Source organism: Euprymna scolopes, chromosome 8, assembly GCF_053919585.1.
Source record: "Euprymna scolopes isolate OS-2025 chromosome 8, ASM5391958v1, whole genome shotgun sequence".
NCBI classification, from domain to species: Eukaryota; Metazoa; Mollusca; class Cephalopoda; order Sepiida; family Sepiolidae; genus Euprymna; species Euprymna scolopes.
Window position 1 is genome coordinate 132,572,906 of NC_136489.1, and position 12,129 is coordinate 132,585,034.

General features: G+C 28.1%; 1 protein-coding gene across 1 annotated transcript in view; it reads right to left on the minus strand.

Annotated features, from left to right (window-relative positions):
- Window positions 1-719: 719 nt before the first annotated feature.
- LOC145283776 (oxaloacetate tautomerase fahd2, mitochondrial-like) overlaps window positions 720-12,129 on the minus strand; it is a 48,807-nt gene continuing 37,397 nt past the window's right edge. The window contains exons 4-7 of the mRNA XM_080132832.1: window positions 6,810-6,972; window positions 3,999-4,107; window positions 1,728-1,815; window positions 720-986 (exon numbers count right to left, since the gene is read on the minus strand). Coding sequence (XP_079988958.1) covers window positions 924-986; window positions 1,728-1,815; window positions 3,999-4,107; window positions 6,810-6,972 — 423 coding nt within the window. The 3' untranslated portion in view covers window positions 720-923. The remainder of the gene's footprint in view (window positions 987-1,727; window positions 1,816-3,998; window positions 4,108-6,809; window positions 6,973-12,129) is intronic.

The window sequence follows — 12,129 nt, forward strand, 5'->3', positions numbered from 1 at the left end:
TCTCAAACCCGTACTTGCGAAGGAGGAAAAGAATGGGGGAAAAAAAATGTGACTTCTTTGCTGTTGTGCCCATCACCAAACCGGAAGTGGCAAAGGTTTAAATTAAGGCTAGTCAATTGAAAAGAGGGGCTGATTTTTGAAAATATTGGTGAAAATAGTGACCCCCTCCTTGTAGAAAAGTATCCAGTTGAAGGTGAAGAAATTAATGTTTTTAGCCAATTTTTCGATATTTGTCATCTGAAGGGTCGAGCTTCAAAACAATACCAATATCGTAAAAATCCGTCGCCTCTGTTTAAAATTTTTTTTTTTTAATTCAATTTATAACATTATATAATCAATTCTTAATGCTGCAATATTTTAAGTTGTAAATTTATTATATTTTTTACTAGAATATCTTGTCCTTTTCTTTTCCAGTTTTAACAACTAGTCCTTTACTTTTCATGCTCACATTTTTCTATTGTATGCAATATAAAATCAATAAATTTATATAAATTGATTATTTATACTTTGACAAATTCTATTAAATCATGCAATAATTTACCCACTTTTACAATCAAAAATTGTCAGCAGCAATTTTCAGTATAAAATCATGGAGACTAAAAAGAGATTTTCAAACTTTGATTACAGACATTGCAAACTCATTAAATGTGTTACAAAACAGTGAACACAAGAGAGCACAGAATTGTAAACACTAAGTCAAAAATGAAATCAACAAGTCATTAATGAAATAAAACTTTTATTTCTGTACATTATACAAATAATTATGCAGAGTTGCTGTTGTGTAACTGAACACTGTATATTATTATTGTCATGTTTAGTAATATAAGAATTTTGTTTTGAACAGTTTTTTTTAGTTTTTTTTAGTTTCATCACATTATGATTTCTCTTTGCTTTTTGATATGTTGAATAAAATCTTCTGCAATTCAAACTACTTTGTTGGTGATTGATCCAATTTCATCAATTTCACATTTCACAACATCACCTTTCTACAAAAGACGAAAAGACAAGGCAGTAGAATTAAAAAAAAAGATGAAATAAAAATGTAATGAAAAGAAATAACCTTTGTTTAGGGCCCAAAATGGTTCAAATTTTAACTGAATTTCATCCCTTTTGTTATTACATGAGTCTTTTTTTTATTCCTAGGATCTGAAAATTGATTATTTTGTACTGACAATTGCTTATCAAAACTCATTTGCTTATTTACTTGCCTCCTTCTCACAAGGACAGAATTAGACACAAGGTCAGTGTTTCAATGAGGGGAAAATCCACTTTGATCCAAACCAAGAGCAATCTCTTCACCAAAGAAAAGATGGTCATCGTAAGACTAATAATTTTCGTTTTATCCAGGGTTAAAGATTTGCTATCCAGTTCATATTTTAGTCAATAAAGTCCTGTATCTTATATAACCTACATATTTATTTGGTGCATACCAATATAGAAATATATTTATTTTTATCAAATTGTGTTCTGTTGCTTTATTAATGAGAAATCAAGTATATGACACATAAATATCAATATAAAGTTCTGGCATTACATAATCTAATAGTGATCAAGGAGGTGCACTAAAAACAAATTTTTTTTTTAAATCATCTTATTTTTAGATTTTTCTTAAAAATTTGCAGTATATTAATGTATTATACCTTCATAATAAGCAATCTATATATTTCACACAATGCTAGATCACTCTTTTACATTCAAATTGTTTGGATATATTTTTGTAATTTTACCTTCAAAAATTCTGGAGGTTTCCTAAAAACGCCAACACCAGGAGGAGTTCCTGTAAGAATCACATCTCCGGGGACCAAAGTAAAAAATCTAGAAGTTGAAAAGAATGATGAATAACAAATTAAAAATGAAAAAAAAACATCACTATCAAATTGTATTACCTTACACTGATCACAAAATCAAACAATATTATTTTAATTAAAAATAAATTCCTCAGAATTTTCACACAACTATTCTAAGAAATGTAAAAATTGGAAGAAAAAAAAAAAAAAAAATTAAATCTACATCGAAATGTTCTGTTTAAAAAAAATACCAGCATGTGTTACATATTGAACAGATAGATCAGCCAATGTCACAATTGTAAGGTCAGTAAAGATCAAGACGTTGAACCCGAGATTAACATTAAAGCAATGAGGGAACAGTTGATCCAGCAGGTATGACGTCATATGGAGTTTGAGAGAGATTAAGAAGAGAGATCAGGAGTGGAAGCTTGAGGAAGCTACACACAATAAGAAATGGCTTGAATGGTTCTCAATAAACAAAATCTGCAGTCCCATATAACTTTTCCAGCCAGAGCAAGGCGACATTGCCATCACAATAAAAATAGTCTTTCTGTAAATTGAAGATGGACTTTGTCTTTTCTTTGATTTTTATGTCGATATTTGAGGTCAGAGATGATCAATGATGGAGTGTCCTCAATCATTAGAGGAATTGTAAGAATCATAAACATCTGTGTGTCAACAGAACTTAAGGTATGGTTTAACAGTAACAGAACTTCAGAGGTGTAATATGTCTGTTCAAGAAGTTCAACATAAAAACAAATTTATTTTGTTGACAGAAGATTGATGTAAAGCTTTTGATATAAATAGCCTAGAAATCATTTGACTAAAAAAAAAAAAAAAATCAAGTAATTTTAATAATTTCAAAACATTGAACAATGCTAATGATTTAATAAAAATCCTTGCCAAAACGCCCGTTCATATTCTGGCAGTTCAACATATTTGCTTTCTTTTTTTTTTTTCACTTTACCAGGCATAAATTTGCTATTTAATAATATTTACTATTTTACTTTTAAAAATATTTTTTTAATTAAAATGTCTATATATTGTATTATTTGAATTATTCAGACTATTATTCTCACCATTGTCACCATTTCAACTAATGTAAACACTGACAATGGCAAACTTGGAAACCTCTTGTGAACTTCAAAATGAACTTTTTATTTAATTCAGGAGTGTAGATTATTCTCATTCCATCAACTATGACCGAGTAAAAAAATAACATAATAAAAATATGTTTGTCCATTGCTTGTGAGTATGACTGTGATCATGCAATTATTTTGTGAGTTTGGAAATGGCTTGTTAGACCAATTCAAGCTCTGAACTGCATGTTAGACATGTGTAGGATGATTCTGTAGTAGACTGTGCTGACTGCTCTGTCTTTTTTAATGGTATATTTCCTCTCGCATTCTTCATTGCATGTGGATTCATCAATTGTAGCCCTATTGTGGCTTACAGCATACCAGGCACATTTGTCTTGGGTTAGTTTTTCCCACGAGTTAGAATACAAATCAAACTGTTTACGTGAGACTTTCAGACTCCTTGAACTATTTCCACTGTACTCCTGCAGTTCTTTTTCCTTTAGACAGCTTGCCATAAAAGGAACCGTTTTGGGCATTTATGCAACATATATGACTTGACCAATGAATCTGGCACTGCTGTAACATGATGTGTGCTGACGGGAGGTTTGACCAGGCTAAAATCTGTCTATTATTTTGTCTTGCCACTTGATTTTCAACAGTCTATGGAAGCAGGCCATATAGAAATGGTTTAGTTTCTTGCCATGTCTGGCATATACAGTCTAAGTTTCATAAGCATACATGAGGATGGTGAGAATCACAGCTCTATTATACTTCAAGTTTGGTCTGCAGCCGAATTCTTCTATGTTAAATTAAATAAAGGATGCAGTTTGAAATTCTGTAACAGTTCCCAAGTTCAAAATATGCACCTGAAGAAGGTCGGAGGTTATGTCAGTCGAAATATTATGAATATAACAATGAAGACAAGAATAGTAATCTGAATAATCCAAATTATAAATCTTCCTTTTTTTTTTTTTCTTGGTTGAACATCTTTTCTCCATTAGATGTGGATGTCGGCCATGGTAATACAAAATGATTTTCTCCATGAAATTCTATCAGCTGATTCTGATGTGCCATTGTTTGAGATCATCTTTAACAAAATCATGACAATAAGGAATAACAAGTGTTTTCCTACCGTGAAAGAAAAACAATTAAATCCTCTATTCCAAATACAAGGTTCGAAGTATTACTGTCTTGTTTGAGGACATCATTTACATAGCATCGGATGCCAAGATTTTGAGGATCTGAAAAAAAAACAAAGAAGAAAATATTTGAAAAAATAAAAACAAAATGCAAAAATAATTTATTTTTTACTATTAAAAGTGATATTAAAAAATTACAAGTTTTAACCAAACAAACAATTGATATGTGCCATGTGACTAATTATCTCTATATTAATAAATTGTGTGAACTCTTCTCATGTGTGTGTGTTTCTTGACTTTATATGATGTACACATTATTTTTATCATTTATTACTAATGATCTATTATTTAGTGAACTTAAAAATGGAATAGTAAGAAATGAAATGAAATTTTAATTAAAAAACAAATTACTAAATTAAATCAATCATAATAAATTTTGGTTTATCTATACGCAAGTCAGTCAAGTAAATATTGTGAAAATAGCTGAAAAAAAGAATTATTTTGTAAGCATTTGAAAATTTGAATGGAATTTAGAAACAGAATGTTATTTACCTCATTCTTGACCCTACAACACAGAATTATTTTTGTATTTCCAAAATAGCAGCAATCTATATATATAGCGCATGCATTTTTGTATGTTCAGCAAAGGCTTTTTTCACCGGGGTTCTCCAGGGGGTTACTATTTCTTAGAACTGTTTATATACACCCTAGATAATAATATCTACGATTTGCGAAGAGACATCGTGTCTAGATTTATTTTGATCGACTTTTATAAAATTTGCGCTATTCCATTCTGTCCTGTGTTTGTTTGGCTTTTTAGTATAAATAAAGTGAAACTAATTGAAACGATGTATCTTCCTTGGCTTTCCCGCCAGGAATGTCCAGAAAGCAAATCAGCTTTCATTAATGCGGTGAAAACTGTCATAGACAATTGATTTTCATTTGGACACTCCCTTTTTAATAGGGAGTTGGTTTACTCTAACAACTTGGGAAAACCAAAAAAACTGCCTAGCAGCAAAAGTTAAGTGCGGGATTTCATTTCACCTATGGCGCGATGTTTTACCCCATTAAATTTATGCACGTGTCACATAACTTTTTAAGCGTTTGACTTTTTAATTGTTTAATTTCACCCATTCTCAGTTCTCTGTTTGCGTAGTGTGGCGGTAAGTTATCAGGCTACTAACCTCAAGGCTTTAGGTTCGTGCCTACCTATCTACAAGAACTTTTTTTTTCTTTTACACCTCCGAACACCTGGGCAACACCGGATACCAACGCTAGTCTATAATATAAATCTCACCTGTCTGTTTAAATCTATGTATGTATTGTTTGTATGTCTGCCTAAAACTTTCTGTAGAGGCGACGGATTTTCATGGGATCAGTATCCTTTTGGAGCTTGACCCTTCAGGCGACAAATATCAAAAAATTGGCCAAAAACATTAATTCCTTCACCCTCAACTGAATATTTTTCTACAGGGAGGGTCGTTTTTTCCACTGACATTTTTTGCAAGTCATTCAAAGCTTGCATAAACGACGTTGCATAAAAGGCAGTGTTTCGACCGTCCGTGACATCACAACCGCAGTAGGCTCATTACTAATAGCGTTTGTTTATTTTTCACCTCTTTTTCCTCTGGCATGTTTCGTGTTCGAGCCTGCTTACTACTTGCAATTTTCCCTTTTTTTTTTTCTCAACCAACACCCTTACACACACCTCCACTCTCTTTTCCGCCTTTGCAGCACGAGTTCGAACCTGCCTGCCTACTACCACTTTTTTTTTTTTTTTGCACAACACACACCTCAAAACACCAGGGAAATGCCGGGCACCCAGGCTATTTTAAAATAAGATATTATATTTATATTTCTTTTATTTTTTTTTTTATTTCATTGACATTCCATATCAATACATATTTCAGTCCTGGATATGACCTTAAACTATATCCAGTGGTGAGGCCCCAGCTTGCGGGCTTTGGGGAGTGTGGAGCCACCCTTTAATTTCCATTGCTCCCAGGTCCACTTTGACCCGGAGTGGTAGTACCTGTTAGGGTCCCAACTATGGGTTAAATAGAAACCGACTTAAAAACAACAAATATATTCTATTAAAAAATCTTTCTTCAAAATATATTCTATTAAAAAATCTTTCTTCAAAATTTTTGGATTCGGTATTAAATAACCTGAAAAGGATTGATATGCAGTAAAACAAAAACAACCAACCAACCAAATACATATTTCACTCTAATTAGGTTATTAACTTGATCACTCATACCAATAAATCTGAATATGATTTGGATTGTAATATCTGTGTATCCGAAAATCAGTAAAACTAAAAGGAAAAAAGTTTTTTTCAGACACCTTTCGATAAATACTAAATTTGGTGGATGCATAAGATACATTGTCTCCTTTCCTCCTAATTTTATAACCAATTTAAAGTTTTTTGTCTTTAACCAAAAAATTCCATTTATAAAAACCTTCATGGAATTTTAAAGATTTAAACTTGCATAACAAACTAAAGAAAATTTTCTGTTTATTTTCCCCCTAAATTTAATATTTGCACCTCTAATAGCTTCTTTCTTCAAACTTCTTGTTTTCAGGATTCCCTTACTGGACCCTATTTCCCTGACCATACTTACATGTAGGAAATTTAATGCATGGTTAACAAACATCAACTCCCCTCACCCAGGTTGCCCCCTATAAATCTGGTTCCTATAACAATTGATTCTTATGTTTCAGTTGCAATATGCATGGTTTTGAAAAAAACAAAACATTCAGTAATAATGTAATAAACGTCTAACCAACACTCAAATACTTACCAAGAATATCTTCTTTCATAACTATGGAAGGCCCAAGTGGACAGAATCCATTCATAGTTTTACCTAAAAGCCACTGTCTTCCATTCTTTTTCATCTGCCAATCCCTAGCACTGACATCATGGGCTACCGTATAACCAAATACATGTGACATTGCATCTTTAGGCTGAGAAAATTATGAAAAGAACAAAGAATACAACTGATACAATAAAGATTACAAATGAAAGTAAGTAATTTCATGCAGACAAAAGGAATGTTTCAAAATTGTGTAGTTTACTGTTTTTTGCTTTTAACGACATGTTTTAAGTTGTTTGGAAAACATTGGCTTATTTTTTAAAAGTTGGTTTAGGTTAATAGTTTTGAAATGTTTTGCTTTATTCAATATTTGACATCTTGTCAGATATTAAAAAAAAAAAAAATCACACCTAAATAACAATCCATTCGACATATCAACATTTGATTTGGACTAGCTTATTTTCTTATTTTTCTTTCACTAATGCTTTTATTTTGTTTAAGTTGCTTTCTGAAAATAATTATTTCAGTTAAGAAAATTGCTAGTGTGGAAACATTTTCTCTTACTTACCAAAACAGATGTAATGATCCCAAGTTCTGTCCCTTGAGACCTAAATATATATGTAATTGTTCACAATTTACTGATTGACTTAAAATTTTGCTATAGAATTTTAATCGGATACATGCATGGTTTTGTTTATCACTTTAATTATAACATTTCACCAAATTTTTATTTAATAAATTATTTGATTTTCTTTGTAACAAACTCGTCATGTTATTATAAGGGAATTAATCACGGTCACATGATAACAAGGCTAGGACAACAGCATATTCTTTTCATTATTTTGACTCTCGAGTGTGTATCCGTTGATATTTTATATGCTTTTATATAGAGTGACGTGGTTCTTGCTTGATTAACTGTGTCTAAATGTGTGGGATATATACTCGAGAGTCAAAACAATGACAAGAATATGCTGTTGTCATATAGCTAGTGATAACCTTAGTTCTTCAACCTTTCTCTTCTTCCCATTTACTTTTGATATTAGACATTTTTCGCAGGTTTGTCGTTTGGTTGTATAAATACTCTCGAACCCTATATCGAGTATAAGGAACTAAATTTGGTAATCACCATTGTCACTGGATGTAAACATAAATTAACAGCTGCAGAAGATCTAGATCAAACACCAAAGGAAACCAGCCAAAAACCAATAGTCTGCACACCATACTTGAAAGGCCTATTTGAAAAAATTTTTTAAATATGCAGTCAGTATGATATTAGGACAGTATTCAGGAGCAACACAATACTCCGAAAACACCTTGTATGAGTAAAATCTCTGACATAAAAACTCATGACAAAAAACTGTATTTATGAGATTTCATGTGGAAAAATGAAAGATGATGTTAAAATACTAGATATAGAAGAAAGATGGAGGGTTAGAAAATTCAAGGAAGCAGCAGCAGCAGCACATATGATGGATGGCAACAACCTTCTAAGCTGTCCAAGTATTGAATTAACTACATTTGGAATCCATTAATTACAAATTTATATGAAGAAAATAAGAAAAACAAAACAAAACAAAAAGATAATTAAAAAAAGTTTTTTTTTTCTTTTTTTAACACTACCACAATATACGCTCAATCCAAGGGAGATAATTAAAAAACAAAACAAAAAAAACAAAACTTTTTCTTATACTGTTTTCTTGAAAAAACGAAAACACATAAAATGTCTCTCCACGGTTTTGTAAATATTTTTCACTAATAGTGACAATTAATAGAAGGATTCAGTAAAAAATTGAATCTGAACTCCTGACTCTTTTGACTCCCAATGTTTCATCTGCTAAAATTTTTATCACATGATTACGATGTAGCATTAAAAAAATACACCATTCAAATGCCACTTGTTATGGATTTAGCTGAATTATTGGAATTTATGTATGTTGCTGTTTCTGCTTAAAAGGCTCTGTGGACTGTCTGGCATTGATCTCCTTCCCCACCCCCTTAGGGGTCACGTGAACCAACCTATAAAAACCGTGGGAGATTAGGCGCCAGCCTCTTTTTGCCTTTTTGTTTCAACCCTAACTGGACAGTGGTTCTTCGTGCATATCCCCCCCGAAGGTAGTCACTGACGCCCACCCCCCTTCTACTTCACGTTCCCAATTGAACATTTTATTCTTTCCATCCCACGACGGTCGTGCGAAGTAAACCAATTATACGACGAAGTAGAACAGTTAACCGTCCATATGAAAAGAGCCGGAATTGCGTGATGAACACATTGCTAATCGAACTCAAGATAAGTTCTAGCGAAGCACGTTTTCGCAAACCTTCATCTTCTTCATTCTGTATATTGTCTGTTTTCATTATATTGCTTCCATTATATTGCTTCCATTATATTGCTTCCATTATATTGCTTTCATTATATTGTTTTCATTATATTGCTTTCATTATATTGCTTTCATTATATTGTTTTCATTATATTGTTTTTATTATATTGTTTTCATTATATTGCTTTCATTATATTGTTTTCATTATATTGCTTTCATTATATTGTTTTCATTATATTGCTTTCATTATATTGTTTTCATTATATTGTTTTCATTATATTGTTTTTATTATATTGTTTTCATTATATTGCTTTCATTATATTGTTTTTATTATATTGTTTTCATTATATTGCTTTCATTATATTGTTTTCATTATATTGTTTTTATTATATTGCTTTCATTATATTGCTTTCATTATATTGTTTTCATTATATTGTTTTGATTATATTGTTTTCATTATATTGTTTTTATTATATTGTTTTCATTATATTGCTTTCATTATATTGTTTTCATTATATTGTTTTGATTATATTGCTTTCATTATATTGTTTTGATTATATTGCTTTCATTATATTGTTTTTATTATATTGTTTTCATTATATTGTTTTCATTATATTGTTTTCATTATATTGTTTTGATTATATTGCTTTCATTATATTGTTTTGATTATATTGTTTTCATTATATTGTTTTTATTATATTGTTTTCATTATATTGTTTTCATTATATTGCTTTCATTATATTGTTTTTATTATATTGTTTTCATTATATTGTTTTCATTATATTGTTTTCATTATATTGTTTTTATTATATTGTTTTCATTATATTGCTTTCATTATATTGTTTTCATTATATTGTTTTGATTATATTGCGTTCATTATATTGTTTTCATTATATTGTTTTCATTATATTGCTTTCATTATATTGTTTTGATTATATTGTTTTCATTATATTGTTTTCATTATATTGTTTTCATTATATTGTTTTGATTATATTGCTTTCATTATATTGTTTTCATTATATTGTTTTCATTATATTGTTTTCATTATATTGTTTTCATTATATTGTTTTGATTATATTGCTTTCATTATATTGCTTTCATTATATTGTTTTCATTATATTGCTTTCATTATATTGTTTTCATTATATTGTTTTCATTATATTGTTTTCATTATATTGTTTTGATTATATTGCTTTCATTATATTGTTTTGATTATATTGTTTTCATTATATTGTTTTGATTATATTGTTTTGATTATATTGTTTTCATTATATTGTTTTCATTATATTGTTTTGATTATATTGTTTTGATTATATTGTTTTGATTATATTGTTTTCATTATATTGTTTTGATTATATTGCTTTCATTATATTGTTTTCATTATATTGTTTTCATTATATTGTTTTGATTATATTGCTTTCATTATATTGCTTTCATTATATTGTTTTGATTATATTGTTTTGATTATATTGTTTTGATTATATTGTTTTCATTATATTGTTTTCATTATATTGTTTTGATTATATTGCTTTCATTATATTGTTTTCATTATATTGCTTTCATTATATTGCTTTCATTATATTGTTTTCATTATATTGTTTTTATTATATTGCTTTCATTATATTGCTTTCATTATATTGTTTTCATTATATTGTTTTCATTATATTGCTTTCATTATATTGTTTTCATTATATTGTTTTCATTATATTGTTTTCATTATATTGCTTTCATTATATTGCTTTCATTATATTGTTTTGATTATATTGTTTTCATTATATTGTTTTCATTATATTGTTTTGATTATATTGCTTTCATTATATTGTTTTCATTATATTGCTTTCATTATATTGCTTTCATTATATTGTTTTCATTATATTGTTTTCATTATATTGTTTTTATTATATTGCTTTCATTATATTGCTTTCATTATATTGCTTTCATTATATTGTTTTTATTATATTGTTTTCATTATATTGCTTTCATTATATTGCTTTCATTATATTGTTTTCATTATATTGCTTTCATTATATTGTTTTCATTATATTGTTTTTATTATATTGCTTTCATTATATTGTTTTCATTATATTGTTTTCATTATATTGTTTTGATTATATTGCTTTCATTATATTGCTTTCATTATATTGTTTTGATTATATTGTTTTGATTATATTGTTTTGATTATATTGTTTTCATTATATTGTTTTGATTATATTGCTTTCATTATATTGTTTTCATTATATTGCTTTCATTATATTGCTTTCATTATATTGTTTTCATTATATTGTTTTTATTATATTGCTTTCATTATATTGCTTTCATTATATTGTTTTCATTATATTGTTTTCATTATATTGCTTTCATTATATTGCTTTCATTATATTGTTTTCATTATATTGTTTTCATTATATTGTTTTCATTATATTGTTTTCATTATATTGTTTTCATTATATTGTTTTCATTATATTGTTTTCATTATATTGTTTTCATTATATTGCTTTCATTATATTGCTTTCATTATATTGTTTTCATTATATTGTTTTCATTATATTGTTTTCATTATATTGTTTTCATTATATTGTTTTCATTATATTGTTTTCATTATATTGTTTTCATTATATTGTTTTCATTATATTGTTTTCATTATATTGTTTTCATTATATTGTTTTCATTATATTGTTTTCATTATATTGTTTTCATTATATTGTTTTCATTATATTGTTTTCATTATATTGTTTTCATTATATTGTTTTCATTATATTGTTTTCATTATATTGCTTTCATTATATTGTTTTCATTATATTGTTTTCATTATATTGTTTTCATTATATTGCTTTCATTATATTGTTTTCATTATATTGTTTTCATTATATTGTTTTCATTATATTGCTTTCATTATATTGCTTTCATTATATTGTTTTCATTATATTGCTTTCATTATATTGTTTTCATTATATTGTTTTCATTATATTGTTTTCATTATATTGTTTTCA